Here is a 14,592-nt window from a genome sequence, read left to right as displayed (position 1 = left end):
ACTGACTAATGAACTTGCACTGTGAGATAGTAGTAATAGTTCTCTATATACTTTCTTCACACCTTTTCACAATTTGTGTGCACTTTGTCTCCTTTCCCTAAATTGGGTAGATAGCAAATTATTATTCTCTGTGTCTCCATAATTGTGAGTGCCCATTCTATCATTGGCAAGTTTCAAGCAAGCAGGAGCAGAGTTAACCTGTAACTTATTGCTATGAGATATTTTGGAGACATAGTATATGTTTAGAATGGACTAGTCACAGGCTATTAAACATAACACCCAGAGATATTTATTTCCCTGGGCTCAGAGAGTTCCTAAACCATGACTCCTGGAAAACAAGCAGGAATATTTGGAATAGATGAGACCATAACATCCTGCTTCTCGTATATTTTCTCTAAATTATTGTGTGCTGTTAGAGGCAGAATGCTGAGTTTAGTTTAGTAAGATGGTCATTTGGTCTGACCCAGTTTGACAGCTCTTATGACTGTCACGATATATAATTCTGGGTTCTAATAAATACCCTGGTATGCTTACTCGAAATTCAGATATTCTGTTATATGGTGCTCAGCGTGAGTGAAGTTCCTTACACCGAAGGTATGAATACCTGTCTATGCATGTAACTGAAATCCATCATTGCGCCAGGTGCCCTTTCCTCCTGCCTTCAATTGGGCAGCAAACTCTGCGTATGTGCAGGTGACAAAGTATAATAAAACACAAATTATTTGACTGAATCACATTAATCTAATCCCCACAGCAATCAAAACTCGACTTCCATAACTGGAAGTTCCAGTGAAGTAGGGAGAAGTGCGGGTTAGGACAGCCTCCCTGGAGTAGCTGAAAATTTAGAAGCTAGGTTATAAAGGAATTGGTAAGATCATTTTAAAAAAGATTTTACATTTGCATGTGAGTTAGGAGTACATTAATAATACCTCTTTGGATTACAGCTCTGTTCTCCTGAAGATGCCGTTAATGGCAAAATGTGGCTTCACGTCGAGAACAGTTATGGAAGTTGAGTTTTGATTGCTGTGGGGACTATCACATTGCACCTTCCTTACACCAAAAGATTAATGTTTGGATACCAATGTGATTTTCATTGGAAAAGCCCTCTAAGATAAGTGCTTCAATTTATTATGACTGATTTTTGGATATTTGATGATTTTAGTTTATAGACCCTGTTAATATAGTAACATAGTAGATGACGGCAGAAAAAGACCTGCACGGTCCATCCAGTCTGCCCAAGAAGATAAATTCATATGTGCTACTTTTTTATTTGTACTGTCCTCTTCAGTGCACAGACCGTATATAAGTCTGCCCAGCACTATCCCCGCCTCCCAACTACCAACCACACCTCCCACCACCGGCTCTGGCACAGGGCTTATCAAGCAAGAACTGCTTTGAAGATACTGAGATTTCAGACACAATTTTGTGATTCATTATCATTGCAGTCAAATAATTTGTGTTTTATTCTTTGTCACCTGCATATATACAGAGCTTGCTGCTCGATTGAGAGCTGAAGGAAAGGGCATCTGGTGCGATGATGGATTTCAGTTAAGTGCATAGGTATTCATACCTTTGGTGTAAGTCACTTCACATACTCTGAGCACCATATAATATTTAAACTAACATTTTAGTAAAATAAAAATTAGATTTCGGATATGAGGAATATTTGAACTTCGAAGCTCTTATGTATGTCATATGTCACTTAGAATACTTCAGCACTCACCACACACCATGGCAGGTGTGACTGACATTTGCCTCATTTGACAAAGGAGCATCTGATAACTACAGTTACCACCGACCTATTGCTGAAGACAGGGATACCTTCTGCTGTTCATAGATGGAATAGGAAAAGGACAACTTCATAGGCTGAGTGTTAGAATTTAAAAAAACACAGTATGCTGATTCATGAAACTTTGGGAATTCTTAAGTGACTTAATTCACTAATTGATTGTGTAATACTGCCTTCTACCCTGTATATGTTTAGACGTTCTCTCTACCAAGCCTAAAAGCACATAGATTCTAGTTCCATCTCACTTACATAACATAAGAACATAAGTGTTGACATACTGAGACAGACTGAAGGTCCATCAAGCCCAGCATCCTGTTTCCAACAGTGCCCAATCCAGGTTACAAGTACCTGGAAAGATCCCAAAACAGTACAACACATTTTATGCTGCTTATCCTAGAAATATATACAAATATTGAATTAATGGCTCAGTTTAGTCCTAACACTTAGTAAACATACACAACAATAACTGGACCAAACTGTAGTATTGCAATTTGTATCAAATATGGCTTTAAAGGCTGTAGAGGTAATCTCATATCATTAAAGATCATTGCATGCCAACCTATAAAATGGCTCCTAGGTCAATGCACATTTGTAATCATCGAACACCTCCAGCCAACCGGTAGTGTCTAATATTGTTAGTATATCTATATTTCAGCTACGTATAGCTTTAAACATCCTACCGTTCAAAAAATCAACATTATTGCAAAATGTAAGCAAATAATGCACAGAAAATGTAACTTATAGAGATTTATAGAGATGAAGTACTGTTGGTAGACTGATGCCCTTGACAAAGCATGAGACCGCGAAACAGGGTCCTGTCGGGCTAATCACAATACCGGAGTTGCCAGTGAGGTTTCACTATAGTTTTGATGAAACCAGATGAGCTCCAGCTATGGAAGATAATACATCAATTCTGGAGCTTTTAAGCTAAGTTACATTTTCTGTGCATTATTTGCTTACATTTTGCAATAATGTTGATTTTTTGAACGGTAGGATGTTTAAAGCTATACGTAGCTGAAATATAGATATACTAACAATATTAGACACTACCGGTTGGCTGGAGGTGTTCGATGATTACAAATGTGCATTGACCTAGGAGCCATTTTATAGGTTGGCATGCAATGATCTTTAATGATATGAGATTACCTCTACAGCCTTTAAAGCCATATTTGATACAAATTGCAATACTACAGTTTGGTCCAGTTATTGTTGTGTATGTATCCTAGAAATAAGCAGTGGATTTTCCCCGTCCGTTTTAATAATGGCTTATGGACTTCTTTTTTAGGAAGCTATCCAACTTTTTTTAAACCCCACTAAGCTAACTGCTTTTACTACATTCTCTGGCAACGAATTCCAGACTTCAATTACGTGTTGAGTGAAGGAATATTTTCTCCAATTTGTTTAAAATTTACTACTTTGTTTCTAGCACTTGCTTTACCAGCAGAAAATTGTTAGGTTGACAGTTACTGAAGAGATAGTATTGTCATAACCTTTTAGCGAACGATTCATACTCTCTCTCTCTCTTGCTCTTTTGAAGTATTTCTGTCTTGGATTATCCTTACTGTGTGGTGCATGAATTACCAGAGCTGACGGCGGAAAGCCTGGTGAGGAATTGGTATTTTCACTCAAGCACAAATGCATGCCTATGAGACTAGAAGTATATGAGAGAGTCTTGGAAAGGAAGAGGCTGGGAGCCTTAACTAAGGGAAGCTGTTTAAGCTGAGGCCCAGAAGAGAAGAATGCCAGGCAGGCACATCATAGTCAAAGCTGGCTAGAGAGCCTGAGGCAGGGATGACAGAGTCCAGACAGGAACAATGAGCTGTAGGAATAAAGTTACACTAAATCAACTAAAGAGGTTTTGTTCTGTCTGATGTGATGATAAAAACTCAGGGTACAGACCATCCCCCTACCAGGTATCTTTTAGAGGTGGAGGAGGGCAAGTAATGGCAGGTGGCCTTGGAATAGTGATAGTGAGCTTAGGCTGTTTCTTAGGAATGTCTCATGTAGTGCTGTTTGAATTAGTTACATTATATTTGGGCTTATATCCCGCTAACACCTTTTCAGTTCTAAGCAGTTTACAAACAACTTAAAGGGGGTGTAGAAATGGTGCATTTTCCTTATGTTCTCACACCAGCCATTCTCTCTCCTGCAGTTCTATGTAATATTTTAGTGCTCTTTACTTTTACTACTCAGGAAGCTGGAGACAACAATCAGTTTTGCTGGCGAAATCTTTTTTCTTGTATAAATCTCCTAAGGATATTAAACAAACTTACAAAATGGAAGCACTCTCGTACCATGGTGAGTTTAGCAACTCCAGTAGATGAGCTCTTTATGTGAATCTGTTTATATACAGTCATGTTTAAGATATCCAGAGTATGCAGCACATTTTATGGACCCATTGTAACCTTCACTCTGCCCCTTTTGAACTATCAACACATCATTCGTGGTACTACAGGTTTTTAAGGCACCAGCCCTTCCACGCTTTGCATTTTTAATTTTCTTGCAGTAGCTCGTGGGCAGATTCTGTGACAGCAGTCACAGAAATGATTATAGTAGTCTAGAGTGGAGTGGAGGAGTGGCCTAGTGGTTAGGGTGGTGGACTTTGGTCCCGAGGAACTGAGTTCGATTCCCGGCACAGGCAGCTCCTTGTGACTCTGGGCAAGTCACTTAACCCTCCATTGCCTGCCGCATTGAGCCTGCCATGAGTGGGAAAGCGCGGGGTACAAATGTAACAAAAATAAAATAGAATCTGTCAAACTAGTTCTTCAACCCCTGAATTTAATGTTTCTCCTTTGTGCTTTTACTTTTATTTTCTCCTTTCTTCATAGAAACAGAGAAAATGACAGCAGATAGACCGTATTGTCTGTCGTCTGCCTATCCATACCAACCAATAAGTTCTATAGTTCATTCCTCTCCATTAGAGATCCTTTGTGCTTTCTTGAATTCAGATATGGTCTTTGTCGCCATCACCTTCACTGGCAGCCTGTTCCATATAACCACACATTCTAGAAATATTTCCTTAGATTATTAATGAGTCTTTCTGCTTTCACCTTTTATCCTTATCCCCCTCATTCCAGAACATGCTTTCAACTGAAAGACTCACCTCTTGTGTATTTATGCCACTGAGAGATGTATATGTCTCTGTTATTTCTCACTTTTCCCACCTTTCTTGCATAGTATATGTTTTGAGATCTTTCTGTCCACATGTTCTTCGACAAAGGCCACTGACAATTTTAGTAGCTGCCTTCTGGGCTGTCTCTGTCCTGTTAATATATTTTTGAAGGTGCAGTGTCTAGAATTATACACAGCACTCTAAATGACGTCTCCCCACAGAGTAATATATCACCTCTTTTTTTTTTTTTTTTTTCTTGTTGGGCATTCGTCACTCAATGCCCCCAAGCATCCTTCTGTCGTTTATCGTCACCTTTTCTACTCGTTTGGCCACCTTAAGATCATCAGATACAATCAATCCCAGGCTTCACTTTCTTTTGTGCTCAGATATACTTATGCAGGATCGCTGCTTTTGATTTTTGAAGCCCAAATGCATGACCTTGCTTTTTTTTTTTTTTAATCATTACATCTTAGCTGCCATATTATACACAGTTTTTCAAGTTTCACTGTAAGAACTGTACCCTACCAGTGAGCAGTCCCTGCAGCACATCACTGACACTGCCTTATTCTCAGAGTGAATGTCATTTACCTCAACTCTTTGTTGCCTTTCATTCAACCAGTTTCTAACCCAGTCAGTCAGTTTAGGGCCTATACCAAGGGCTCAGATTGTAAGTCACACATGCGGAACCATGTCTAAGGCTTTGTTCAAATCTAATTCCATATCATCAAGCTGATCAATCCATAGACTGGTGGGTTGTGTCCATCTACCAGCAGGTGGAGATAGAGAGCAAACTTTTGCCTCCCTATATGTGGTCATGTGCTGCCGGAAACTCCTCAGTATGTTCTCTATCTCAGCAGGTGGTGGTCACACACAGCAGCAGCAGCTCTGGCTAGGCCTCCAAGCCTAATTTTTAGGTTTTGTTGAGTGCCTGGGGTTGAGGGCTCTTTTGAGCAAGTGCAAACCTGGTGGTGCCAGGTCCCTCCTTTTCTCCCCCCTCCCGCTGGCTCCGTTAAAAAAAAAAAAAAAAAAAAAATTTTAAACGTCTTTAAAGGCGTTTATTTCGACGTTTATTTAAGCGTCTATTGCAGCTACTCACTGGGACACCAGGTCGTTACAACTCGGAGCGGACAGCAGGTAATTTTACCTTTTTATAGCGGGCGGGGGTTCCCCGATTCTTCTCCTCGTGGCACATGGCGTCGGAGGGCGAGGGCGCAAAGGGTCGCTCCCCGGGTTGCTTGAGCGCTTCTAGAGGGGATGCGGGGGTCTTAAAGCCTGATTCGCCCTTGTTGGGTGGCAGTTTCGTGACCGATGAATGTCCCGGTCCTTCCTCCGGCGTGGCGGTTTTTCCCGCCATAAACGCCCATCCCCCGCTCCTCGCCTCCGCCATTTTGGCCGGCCACGCGGCTCGGACGGCTTCTTCTTGGGCCGCCCTTGAGGTTGGAGACATTAATGCCATGAACGCCCTTAATTTGGGCGACGGCACAGAAGCGGCTAAAGTTAAGAGCCGTTCTTCCCGCGCGGCTCCTTCGCGGAGTTTCGCGCCGGACGCCATTTTGGATGCGCAGCAGGCCTCTCCCCCGCTGTTGCGAGCGCCGGTTGAGAGTGCGCCTAGGGCTGTTGCCCAGGCTGCGGAAGTGCACAGTCTGGGGGGTTTCTCCCCCGAGTTTGTTTTGCTGCTGCATCAGGCCTTCCTCATGCACAACGCTGCCCCCGCTCCCTCGTCTGGTAAAGAGGTTGAGGTTCCCAGAGGTAAACGCCCTCGGGTTGATTCCCAGGCCTTGGATGAATTTGTCTCCTCCGATGTAGATGAGGGCAGCGTGTCTGAGGTCTCCCAACGGTCCTTTGCGGATTCCTTGGAGGAGACGGATCCCCGCTCGGATGGAGCGGATGACCCCTCTGCAGCGCGGCTTTTTCGCCCAGAGGATTTGTCCAACCTGTTGTTACAGGCCATGGACACTTTGAAGATTTCCTCTCCGGAGGACGTCTCTCCCTCAGCCCCTGTTGGCTCTGCCATTATGCTGGGGACGAAGCGCCCGCCTAGAACCTTCCACGTGCATGATGCCATGCACACCTTAATTTCGGCTCAATGGGATGTCCCAGAAGCGAGCCTTAAAGTGGCTAGGGCTATGTCCCGCCTCTATCCTTTGGCTGTGAGTGAACGTGAGGCCTATCTGTGGCCTACCGTGGATTCTTTAATCACTGCGGTGACTAAGAAAACGGCATTGCCGGTGGAAGGTGGCACGGCCCTAAAGGACGCCCAAGACAGGAGATTGGAGGCGGCCTTAAGGTCGTCCTTTGAGGCGGCTGCTTTAAGTTTGCAGGCCTCAGTTTGCGGCTCCTATGTGGCCAGGGCGTGCCTGACTATGGTGCAGCGGGCTTCCCCCTCGGATCATTCCTTGAGGGATGATTGGCCAGCCCTGGAATCGGGCTTAGCCTATTTGGCAGACTTGCTGTATGATGTCTTGAGAGCCTCAGCTAAAGGCATGGCTCAGACAGTCTCTGCGCGGCGGTGGCTTTGGCTGAAACATTGGTCTGCTGACCACGCCTCTAAATCCCGCCTGGCTAGGTTGCCTTTTAAAGGCAAGCTGCTCTTTGGGGTCGAGCTGGACAAAATCGTGACCGATCTCGGCACGTCTAAGGGCAAGAAGTTACCAGAGGTCAGGGCTCGGGCTAGTGCTCGTCCCGGTACCTCCAGAGGACGGTTTCAGGAAGCCCGTCGGTACCGCCCGGGCAGGTCGGGTTCTTCTGCCCCCTCTTCCTTTAAGAGGCATTTCTCCCCCAAGCAGCGTTCCTTTCGCAGAGACCGCCGTCCCGGAGGTGCTCCCTCCGGTCCTCCCCCAGGGTCTCGTACCCAATGACGGGGTCTTGGTCCACGCCCCAGTGCAGATTGGAGGACGGCTGTCCTCGTTTCTGGGCGAGTGGACCACAATAACTTCAGACGCTTGGGTGCTGGAAGTCATCAGAGACGGCTACAAGCTAGAGTTCTGCCGACCCTTAAGAGACGGGTTTGTACTCTCTCCCTGCAAGTCTCCGGTCAAAGCTGTGGCAGTGCAGCAGACTTTGGACAATCTGATCCGCCTGGGTGCGGTCGTTCCGGTGCCAGAAAGTCAGCTTGGCAAGGGGCGTTACTCCATTTACTTTGTGGTACCAAAGAAAGGAGGTTCTGTCCGGCCTATCCTCGACCTCAAAGGGGTCAATCGGGCCTTGAAAGTGCGGCACTTTCGCATGGAGACTCTCCGCTCTGTTATAGCGGCAGTGAAGGCAGGGGAGTACCTGGCTTCCTTGGACATCAAGGAAGCGTACCTGCATATTCCCATCTGGCCTCCTCATCAACGCTTTCTGCGTTTTGCAGTCCTGGGCCGACACTTCCAGTTCAGAGCCCTCCCGTTCGGGTTGGCTACTGCTCCGCGGACCTTTTCCAAAGTAATGGTGGTCATAGCGGCCTTCCTGCGAAAGGAAGGAGTACAAGTCCATCCTTATCTGGACGACTGGTTGATCCGAGCCCCCTCTTATGCAGAGTGCGGCAAAGCTGTGGACCGGGTAGTTGCTCTTTTGAGCTCCCTGGGATGGATCATCAACTGGGAGAAGAGCCAGCTGCGCCCGACTCAGTCCCTGGAGTATCTGGGAGTTCGATTCGACACCCATGTGGGCAGAGTGTTCCTGCCAGACAATCGGATTGTCAAGCTTCAGGCTCAGGTGGACCAGTTCCTGGTAGCCTCTCCTCTTCGGGCTTGGGACTATGTGCAGCTGTTGGGCTCTATGACGGCCACGATGGAAGTAGTGCCCTGGGCCAGGGCTCATATGAGACCACTACAACACTCTCTGCTGCAGCGCTGGACTCCGATGTCAGAGGATTATGCGGTGCGTCTTCCCTTGGATCCAGCAGTGCGCAAGGCGCTGAGCTGGTGGATGCAGACAGACAAGTTGTCTGCAGGAATGCCTCTGGTGACCCCAGAGTGGATTGTCGTCACGACGGACGCCTCATTGTCGGGCTGGGGAGCCCACTGCTTGGGAAGGACAGCGCAGGGGCTCTGGTCTCCTGCAGAGGCGAAGTGGTCTATCAACCTCCTGGAACTCAGAGCCATTCGGTTGGCGCTTTTGGAGTTCATCCCGGTACTGGTGCTGAAGCCTGTACGGGTACTGTCGGACAATGCCACGGCTGTGGCCTATGTCAACCGCCAGGGAGGTACCAAGAGCGCCCCTCTAGCCAAGGAGGCTATGAGTCTATGCCAGTGGGCGGAAGCGAACCTGGAACAGCTGTCAGCGGCCCACATTGCCGGAGTCATGAATGTCAAGGCGGACTTTCTCAGTCGCCATACCTTGGAGCCCGGAGAGTGGCAGCTATCTGCTCAGGCGTTCTTGGACATCACGAAGCGCTGGGGCCAGCCGAGCCTAGATCTGATGGCGTCATCGGCCAATTGCCAAGTGCCGCGCTTCTTCAGCAGAGGACGGGACCCTCGATCCCTGGGAGTAGATGCTCTTCTCCAACAATGGCCGACACAAGAGCTTCTCTATGTGTTCCCACCCTGGCCCATGTTGGGCAGGGTCCTAGACCGGGTGGCAAGACATCCCGGCAGGATAATCCTGGTGGGTCCGGATTGGCCCAGACGTCCCTGGTATGCGGACTTGATCAGGCTCTCAATCGACGATCCTCTGCGGCTGCCAGTGGAGCAGGGCCTGTTACATCAGGGTCCCGTGGTGATGGAGGATCCCTCCCCCTTTGGTCTTACGGCCTGGCTATTGAGCGGCAGCGTCTGAGGAAGAAGGGCTTCTCAGACAAGGTCATCGCCACTATGCTGAGAGCGAGGAAACGCTCTACTTCTACTGCTTACGCCAGGGTTTGGCGTATCTTTGCAGCGTGGTGTGAAGCAGGCTCACTTTCTCCCTTCACTGCTCCAATTTCTTCAGTGTTGGCGTTCCTGCAAGAAGGTCTGGACAAAGGCCTGTCGCTCAGTTCCCTTAAGGTCCAGGTAGCGGCTCTGGCTTGCTTCAGGGGCCGCCTGAAGGGTGCTTCCCTGGCTTCCCAGCCAGATGTGGTGCGCTTTCTCAAGGGAGTTAATCACCTGCGCCCTCCTCTGCACTCAGTGGTGCCTGCGTGGAATCTCAACCTGGTGCTAAGAGCATTGCAGAAGCCGCCGTTTGAACCCTTGTCGAGGGCATCTCTGAAAGACCTGACGTTGAAAGCAGTCTTTTTGGTGGCTATCGCTTCAGCCAGAAGAGTTTCCGAGCTCCAGGCGCTCTCATGTCGAGAGCCTTTTCTGCAGTTCACTGAGGCAGGAGTGACTATTCGCACAGTGCCTTCCTTTCTGCCCAAGATTGTTTCTCGCTTCCATGTGAATCAGCAGCTCTGTCTCCCTTCCTTTCGTAGGGAGGACTACCCAGAGGAGTACTCTGCTCTTAAATATCTGGATGTGAGACGAGTCATCATCAGATACTTGGAAGTGACCAATGATTTCCGGAAATCGGATCATCTGTTTGTCCTGTTTGCAGGTCCTCGTAGGGGTCTGCAGGCTGCTAAGCCTACAGTGGCAAGATGGGTCAAGGAAGCCATTGCAGCGGCTTATGTGGCCGCAGGGAAGGTGCCGCCTATCCAGCTGAAGGCTCACTCCACAAGAGCTCAGGCGGCCTCGATGGCAGAGGCCGGTTCCGTCTCCTTGGAAGAGATATGCAAGGCGGCAACTTGGGCTTCGGCCCATACATTCTCCAAGCATTACCGCTTGACTGTGGCTGCTCGGGCGGAGGCCCGGTTTGGAGCTTCAGTGTTGCGGTCAGGGATTTCTATGTCCCGCCCTGGGTGAGTACTGCTTCGGTACATCCCACCAGTCTATGGATTGATCAGCTTGATGATATGGAAGGTAAAATTATGTATAATCATACCTGATAATTTTCTTTCCATTAATCATAGCTGATCAATCCATAGCCCCTCCCAGATATCTGTATTGTTTTATTCTGGTTGCATTTCAGGTTCAAGTTTACTCTTCAGTTACTTCAGAAAGACTTCGTGTTCAAGTTTTTTCACTTGGATTCTTCAAGAGTTAAGACGAGTTTGTGTTACAGTGAGCTGCTGCATTCCTCTCCCCTCCGTTTTACGGGGCTGGATTGAGACTTATAATTCTGCCGGCACTCCCTCCCGCTTCGTGCGGCTGTAGGGCAGTTTTGTACCCCTCCCGCTTCGGCGGTGTTCGGGTCAGTCAGCTCCTCCCGCGGTTGCGGTTGCAGGATAAGCCAGATCCCCCCGCATCGGCGGGTGTGGTGTCCCTCCCCCGCTCCGCGGGGATGAGCTGGACGGATTCCCCTCCCCCACTTGTGTGGGGATGAGCTGGGTTAATTCCCCTCCCCCGTTTCGGCGGTGGTGAGCTGGGCAGAGTGTCCCTTCGTGGGTGTAATTCTCTAAGTGCTGAGTCCTGCGGATGGAGCTTTGATATCGACATACTGAGGAGTTTCCGGCAGCACATGACCACATATAGGGAGGCAAAAGTTTGCTCTCTATCTCCACCTGCTGGTAGATGGACACAACCCACCAGTCTATGGATTGATCAGCTATGATTAATGGAAAGAAAATTATCAGGTATGATTATACATAATTTTACCATATGCCACATCTAGTGCTCTTCCTTGATCCAACTATCTGGTCACCTAGTAAAAGAAATTATTCAGATTTTGTCCGGCAAGACCTACCTCTACTAAAACCAAGCTGCCTTGGATCCTGCAGTCCATTGGATTCCAGAAACTTCACGGTTTACTGGGTTTTTTTTTTTAAACAAAAACCAAGAAATGGCTAATTTTCAAAATCTGAACGCCAGTCCCAAGTATATCCAACAAATTTTTCAATTAAATAGGACCAAGCAGTATTCCATTCAAACAGATTCTTCACTCAAAACAGTTTTTAGGTTTTCTTACTCAAAACATGTATCTTTCAGATCACACATTTGACAGTTTTCACAGTTTTATGGTGACCTCAGCGGTGCTCATTGCCAGAAATGTAAACATGGCAATGCAGGTAGCACCCACTTCTTCATCGGTCCACCCAATTTCTTTAATTTTTTATCCTTTCTGTTATCTCTCTTATCAATTAAATTACTTATCTTTTCTTTTGCAAATCAGACCAAGGGGTTCAACTGGCCGACATGCATGTTTTGCTCTGCCACAAGCTGGATCAAGGACATTCCCCTATAGTCTCTCCTAGCGCCAGTAGAGCAGATTAAAAAAAAAACAACTTCAGACCCATGTGGTCTTCCCCTCAGCTGCCCCAAATGTTCTACCTCACTTGCTTTGATTCCTTTTTCTGCACCATATGTTATTCGTTCCAGTTACTTTTCACTCCTGAAGTATCTCTTTTTTTTTCCCCTTCCATATGCAATCATGTCTTTCTCATTGCTTCCGTCATTTCTCTGGCCTCTCCTGTAGTCCTTTCTGTCTTTTTTTTTTTTTTTCCTCTCTCACTCCACCCCCTACCTTTACAGTATTCTGTTTGTTTGTTCCCCTCCCTTATAGCCTAATTGTGTCCACAATTTTTTGTGGTGTCCCATTTTTCCTTAGGTTCCACTGGTACTGGCAGCATACCTCTACATTACTGCTAGCAATGCTGCATAGCTTCACCACTCTAAGCCATTTGATGCTGGGAAAAGATAGGGTGCACCTGTGGGACATTGATTCTGGTGGAAGGACATGGAAATTGGGAAAAGGGTCCAGGAACTAGTAAGGTACAGTGTTAGAGCAAACCGGTGGGGAGTGAAGGGCTCACAGAGCTGGAGGAAACGGCAGCTTGCTCTGATGGGAGGCTGGATCTGCATGTGTGAAGTTGGGGGTGCAGGAGTATTCAGAAGGCTAGAACCACGGCTGCATGAATTGCTCAGGAAGAGAGAGGATCTAGAAGGTCAGACAGGTGGAATTGAGCAGCAAGGTCAACTGTTGCCTCTGTTGTAGAGGGGAATTATGAATGGTGTAGAATTAATGAAATACAAGCTTGTCCCTTAACATTTGTAATGTGTGTTAAAGATGCTGGTGGTATTTAAATCGGCCCCCATCTTGAAGCGAGCTCTGAAAGTGAAACAGGCCATGATGCAGCTCTACGTTCTCAAGTTACTCAAAGTTCAAACTAAGTACCTTGGCCGCCAGTGGAGAAAAAGCAACATGAAAACCATGTCAGCCATCTACCAGAAAGTGCGCCACCGACTGAATGATGATTGGGCCTATGGCAATGGTATGTAGTCTGCATATGGGAAAGGAAAATATATAGAATCTGAGTCTTTTATGTGAATAGTTGACAGCAGTAGCAGGAGTGATCTTTGCTTGGGGGAAGAGACCTGCTAACAGCCCGTTCTAAGTGTATGAACTGGTATGGTAGAGTTAAATTTCAGAGGTAAGGGAGTCAATATTATCAGAACTGGTGCTTGGGTTAGGGAGGGGTAATGCATAACCAGGGTAGGTTGAGATAACTGAACTCAATGTGTGAGTAGTAGAAGTTGTTATTGTTAAAAAGTGGTAAGTGTGGAAATGGTAGATGAGGCAGACCATAGTGTGCTTGAGTTTGCATCAGATATGTTAGACATTTGATTTAATTTACTTCATGTTTTCTTGGTTCTCTGCAGACCTGGATGCCCGCCCTTGGGATTTCCAAGCTGAGGAGTGTGCATTAAGAGCCAACATTGAGCGTTTTAACTCCAGGAGATATGACCGGGGACACAGCAATCCTGACTTCCTACCTGTAGATAACTGTTTGCAAAGTGTTCTAGGCCAAAGGGTGGACCTCCCAGAGGACTTTCAGATGAATTATGACCTCTGGCTGGAAAGGGAAGTGTTTTCTAAACCAATTTCCTGGGAAGAGTTGCTACAGTGACTATTTTAAACACATGGACAGCTGGAACTGGCCTACTAAGAGACCTTGCTGCTTTATGAGATCTTGTTTGGAATTATGAGATGAGTACATTGTGCATTCGATGCTGCTTTTTACATATTCTTCTTTCTTTTTCTTATCCACCATATACATTCATACTTCTGGTAGGAAGCAGGTGGTGTCCGTCAAGCTTCCTTATACATGTTCAGCTGCCTGTTCTGAAGAGAGAGGTGGACACAGGTTATTCTGTTTCCTTTATTTGGCATTTTTTGCTACTTATGCTTTCAGAACTGATTTGATTTTTAGGAGTACTATCCATCTCTGATACATTAAGGGGATAATTTACTAATGAGACACACTAACACAGTTAATGCATATTTTTCATTGGACAAAATGGACCTTGTGGTAAATAACGTGCCATTTTGGCATTGAGCATTATCTGTTAGTAAGTGATTCTTCAAATGTTTCTCTTCAACAGAATACTGCAGCCAGGATATGCTGTCTTCTCCGACAGATACCGTGAAAAGCACCTTATGTTGTCATCATTCCTTCATAACTGTACATTTAAATCTCTGAGCTTTCCTCTTTAAGAACTATGTTTTTAATGTATTTATGTATCTATTTGCATTAAAATCAAAATTCTTAATTCTGCAGACCAAATTGTATCTATTACTAGAGGTAGGTTTCATCAAATTAATCTGGTCAGTTTCTTTGATTGGATGATCAGAGAATTGGATTGGGGAGAGTATTTCACACAGTTCTGGGTGTGACTTGATTAGGTTACAAACTGGTTGAATGGAAGGCGACAAAGTGGTAAATGGAGTTCAGTCTCAGGATAAGAGGTTTTATAAATTG

The 14,592-nt window shown here is 46.2% G+C and overlaps 1 protein-coding gene across 2 annotated transcripts in view; it reads left to right on the top strand.

Moving 5' to 3' along the window:
- The window catches only part of STRIP1 (striatin interacting protein 1), a 70,899-nt gene extending 56,509 nt beyond the window's left edge, over positions 1-14,390 (top strand). For both annotated transcript variants that reach the window (XM_030221909.1, XM_030221908.1), the window contains exons 18-21: positions 3,327-3,393; positions 3,983-4,087; positions 12,900-13,104; positions 13,493-14,390. In XM_030221909.1, the coding sequence (XP_030077769.1) occupies positions 3,327-3,393; positions 3,983-4,087; positions 12,900-13,104; positions 13,493-13,740 (625 nt within the window). In that variant the 3' untranslated portion in view covers positions 13,741-14,390. The remainder of the gene's footprint in view (positions 1-3,326; positions 3,394-3,982; positions 4,088-12,899; positions 13,105-13,492) is intronic.
- The last annotated feature ends 202 nt before the right edge of the window (positions 14,391-14,592 follow it).

Source organism: Microcaecilia unicolor, chromosome 12, assembly GCF_901765095.1.
Source record: "Microcaecilia unicolor chromosome 12, aMicUni1.1, whole genome shotgun sequence".
In the NCBI taxonomy this organism is placed as follows: Eukaryota; Metazoa; Chordata; class Amphibia; order Gymnophiona; family Siphonopidae; genus Microcaecilia; species Microcaecilia unicolor.
Note: the sequence above shows the minus strand (reverse complement) of the source record. Positions and strands in the feature narration are given on the sequence as shown.